The sequence below is a fragment of the Cherax quadricarinatus genome, chromosome 65, assembly GCF_038502225.1.
Source record: "Cherax quadricarinatus isolate ZL_2023a chromosome 65, ASM3850222v1, whole genome shotgun sequence".
NCBI lineage: Eukaryota > Metazoa > Arthropoda > Malacostraca > Decapoda > Parastacidae > Cherax > Cherax quadricarinatus.
Window position 1 is genome coordinate 10,009,390 of NC_091356.1, and position 4,790 is coordinate 10,014,179.

Here is a 4,790-nt window from a genome sequence, read left to right on the forward strand (position 1 = left end):
TAAAAAACACTGCCTTTGAGGTATCTAGTTTGCTTAGCAGTCTCTCCTCCTTCTAGGTTGTGTGTAGTGTATGCAGCACTTGTTAGTGTACTCTGCCATCCCGGTTTGTTGGGATCCTTTCTGTCTCCACAAATGCCTCATTAAATCTCTTGTTGAGCTCTTCACAATCTTTTTGATCGTTTCTTGTGAGTTCCCAGCCTGATTATCTGGTCCTTGATTGTTGTTTTCCTACTGATGTGGCTGTATAACAGCTTCGGGACAGATTTGGCTTACGGTGCTATGTCATTCTCGTTGTCATTTCTGTTGTCCTTGGGTATGAACTCTGCCTCCATGCACTTTGTGGTCACGTGATCCATCATTTCATTTACTGTCTTTCCTTCCAGTTCTCTTCACAACTGCACCTCGTACAAGAACTGCCTCATGCCTGTGTAGTCCTCTCTTTAGTTGTTTGGGTTATCCCATCTTTCTCGTGCTGCTTCCCTTTCCACTGCTAGCTCTGTAAAGTAGTTGAAGCTCAGGATCACGTGATCGCTAGCTCTGATGGACATTTTGTAAATGATATCCTCAACGTCTGAACTACTCGAGGTGAATACGAGGTCCAGCCTTTCTGGATCATCCCTTATTCTCTTTCTGGTAATGTCCTTAATATGTTGATACATGAAGTTTTCCAGTACCACCTTCATTATCTTAGCCCTCCGAGTTTTTGGTCTCCCGTGTGGCTCCAGGTTTTCCCAATCTCTTGTGGATGAAATCACCCATAACCAGTAATTTTGCCCGTTCCATATAGGCGCCTCTGACCACCTCTACATTGTGTGTGTGTGTGTGTGTGTGTGTGTGTGTGTGTGTGTGTGTGTGTGTGTGTGTGTGTGTGTGTGTGTGTGTGTGTGTGTGTGAACTTACCTATTTGTGGATGCAGTGGTTGAGTCGCTATTAGACTCATTCTCTCCCTGCTCTATGAGCTTTGTCCTATCTCTTTGTCCTATCCTGCCTTCACTAAATCACTATCCAGATTGTTAAGCTTTCTGACAACTATGTGTGTGGGGGGGGGAGAAGAAGAAGTTCGGGAATCACTGAAAGTACGAAATAAAAAGTTAGTATTAAATTTAGGATGTTTACTGAAAGAATAATATAACAAGAAATAGGACTGATACTGAAGGGAATAACAATACCGATAATTCAGTTGCAAACTACTATCATCAGCACCATTATGACCACTTACACTAATACCCCCACCAGCACTAATACAACCACCTTTCACACCGCCACCTCTCACACCACCACCATAATTGCTTATTCCAACACTAATGCCACCACAAATTCTCATACCACCCTCATTATTCAGATGTTTCCTCAGAGATACTCCTTTTAATTGGTTCTAAGCTTGCAAGCACTCTAAAAATTTAATTAATAATTCATACCAACTTGTAAAATAGAATTTCTCAGGGTAAGCAGTTATACTCCTTTAATTTTGTTCCAAAAGTATGGCTAAGAGTCAAATGATCTCCTCCGTCTCCTTGCGACAGTTTTGGTATGAACTCATTTAGTTACTCAGGTTTTTTTGCTCCTTCTTCACGTTATGTGGGAAGGAGCTATTGTAATATGCTGCCCTCTCTTCCATTTTCAGGCTGGGAACGAGGGACTCACGTAATCTTTTATTCCCTCTCCTGCTACTTCAAGATGGGTAGGAACCCGAGTAACCACAGGTCCTCACTTGCTTCTCAACTTGGGTAGGTGAATCTCTTATTATCTCTGTTCTAGCCTGCGTATTCAGTTTTCTAGAAGGAACTCGTATCACTTTTGAGCATCTGCTTTAGCTTTACAGACGTAAATGCAAAGCAAGACTTTATGGTAGACGATTTTTTGCTCACCACTGGAAAACATAAGAAAAACATCGTTTAAATTAAAACTTAATATGCATTTCATTTTTATACCCACTTGTCAGCATGTTGCCCCAATCCTTATTCTGTTACATCAAGCTTAGTGTAAGAGGATCTTACGTAATCTCTGGCTTTCCTGCTTCGTCAGGCAGGCTAAAAGTTACGTTGTGTATACTCTGGAAAGGCTGGTCTTCGCTGTTGGGATTCATCTCCAGCAAACCTTAATTGTATCCACCAGCAGTTGTGTTTTTTAACGCCAAAAATACATTTAGTGTTTGGGCTTTACAAGCATCTGGAGGGTATAAGGAGAGTCGTCTGAAGTGAAAACGGAGCCCTGTTACAAGCGTGTTATAGTTACATAGGATAAGAAATCTCCAAACATAGAATATTCAGAAGCTTACGTGTTTGAGTTATGACTTGGAAAAAAATTAAACTGCAAACGACGTTCTTGCATGTTCATTAACTGGTTCAAGGTTTGTTGCTATCTTTATCAAAATTTTTTTAGGTAACTGTGGAATTCAACTGACTGGAGTCAACAATGTAACCTAAATATAGAAACTGAAACAAAGACATGAAAATAAGAGAAAAATTGTAGGGTTTTGGAGGAAAATTGCTAGAGAATTTGGTTTCCAGGGACTATTTTGCTGTGAAAGGTGGCAATCAAAATGATTTATTCAGTATTTATTGAAGCAGATTAGGGTTATAATGGAATGGTTACGGAAAGTTGCCGTCATTCCTATTAAACAGGCTAAATTTATATCGATTAGACTTAAAAAAAATATATACGAGTTTAATGCTTACACTATGATTTCATTTCACTCAGACCACTGAATCCAGTATGTTGCTGCTGTGACCCGCCATAAGGAACACTGCGATGAATCTGTTTTTTCAGTTTTATAAAACTTTACTATAGTGTAATGTGGATTGGCCCATAGTATATGTTAACTCATTACAGTGCTTAATTATCACTTTACAAAGCTTTGTCTCTTAGCTTCCTGGCAAGATAATCCACCTGGCAAGATAATCCACCAACACTACCGCTACTCTGTTTTTGAAAGCAGTCAACGTTACCACACATAGTACTGGGACGCACAAGAGCCATGCTGTCGTAACCAGTAAAAGAACCACACCTTAAAACGCATTTTTTACACTGTCATTGTGTACATTCACATAGACTGATCTGTGCCACAATGTCCTACAGAAGACTGTGGACTTAGTGTACTCTCTGGCCAGTATGTTATGTACTGAACTTCGATTCTGTCAGCTTTGTTCAAATTTGGAACTTACCCTTTAAGTGCATTTAGTTGTGCAAATTCTATGTTCATTTTGGGCTTTGTTATATTAACTTCACGGTGACCCACCTCTGTGTCCTTATACGTCACTAGACGGTGACCTTTTTCGGCTCACACGTCGTACTTTATGACGATGACCTTCGTGGGCTCATACGTCGTACCTTGATGGTTGGAGCAAGAGTTGCCACTCTGTTGTTCAGAGTATTGATAATTCTTCTCACAGAAACAAACACTTCATACTACTAAGTTTTAGTATGATGACTTCAGAGTTTTGCGTGATATTTCTTTTATACATATATAATCTAGTGTTAAACTTACATTAGTTAGTCGATTAGCTACATTTGAGATGTGGGATGATACTGGTGTCATGGATTCAACGAGGTGCTGTAAACATTCCTTAGAGATTCTGGTCCAGGTTGACATGATAGCAATACGTAGCTGCTGCAGAATTGTCGGCTGCATATTGATACAGCGAATCTCCCGCTCGACCACATCCCAAATGTTGACGCCAATCTTTAACTGTCCAGTTTTGGTAAGCCTGTGTCCATTGCAGCCTCAGTTTTCAGTTCTTAGCTGACAGGAGTGGAACCTGGCGTGGTCTTCTGCTGCTATGCCCCATTCACTTTAGAGATGCTCTTCTGTATGTTGTAATGAGTGTTTTTTTTTTATTTTATTTATTTATTTGTTTTTAATTACCGTCGTTTTCTGTCAGCTTAAACCGGTCTGGCCATTCTCCTCTGACCTCTCTCATATTAACGAACCGTTTGACCCTCAGAATTGCCGCTCACTGGATGTTCTGTGTTCATCACACCTTTCTCTGTAAATTCTAGAGACTGTGTAAAAAATGTTAAGACTCCCTCTTAAAAAACTGCCCAAAAATAAAAAATTGCATCATGTTACATATTAACATTAAAAAATAAAACTATGCGAACTACCTTAAAAATAAAATTGTCAGATGCTGAAAAAATCTATATGAACACTGCATTATGGAGAGCATGAAATCATATCATCGGAAGGTGTCCAACAAGGAGATCCTCTTGCACCATTTCTCTTCTGTATTGCAGTTAGGGAAATCACAGTCAGACTGACCAGCGAGCTAAACATCTGGTTCCTAGATGATGGCACACTAGCAGGTACAAAGGAGTCCCTCCTACATGACCTTACACAGGTAATGACACGGGGACAGGAAATGCGTCTCGTCCTGAATCCATCCAAATGTGAAATCATCTCAGTCAGTCAACAAGTGATAAATGCAGTGAGATCAAAACTACCAGGAGCAGCAGTCATTGTCCCCACAAATAGTGTCTTGCTAGGAGCACCTCTGGGAAGCAATGCCATTGACACAATTCTCAGGAAGAAATTGGAAGAGTTAAGGAGAATGGAACGAATAGGCAATCTGGACACCCACGATGCCTTGTACCTTCTCACAAAGTGCTTGAGTCTGCCCAGGTTGACATATTTCCTAAGATGTGCACCTTCATATGATAACCCTACACTGCACGAATATGACAGTATTCTGAGGCAGATTTTTACGAAAGTACTTAACCTTACTCTAGAAGACGGGCAGTGGAACCAAGCTACACTTCCAGTCAGACTAGGAGGCATTGGTGTCCGCAAGTCA

General features: G+C 40.5%; 1 protein-coding gene across 1 annotated transcript in view; it reads right to left on the reverse strand.

The window, feature by feature from the left end:
- LOC138854628 (alpha-2B adrenergic receptor-like) overlaps positions 1 to 3,631 on the reverse strand; it is a 38,013-nt gene extending 34,382 nt beyond the window's left edge. The window contains exons 1-2 of the mRNA XM_070098823.1: positions 3,488 to 3,631; positions 1,220 to 1,375 (exon numbers count right to left, since the gene is read on the reverse strand). Of these exons, the coding sequence (XP_069954924.1) occupies positions 1,220 to 1,375; positions 3,488 to 3,631 (300 nt within the window). The remainder of the gene's footprint in view (positions 1 to 1,219; positions 1,376 to 3,487) is intronic.
- Positions 3,632 to 4,790: the final 1,159 nt, after the last annotated feature.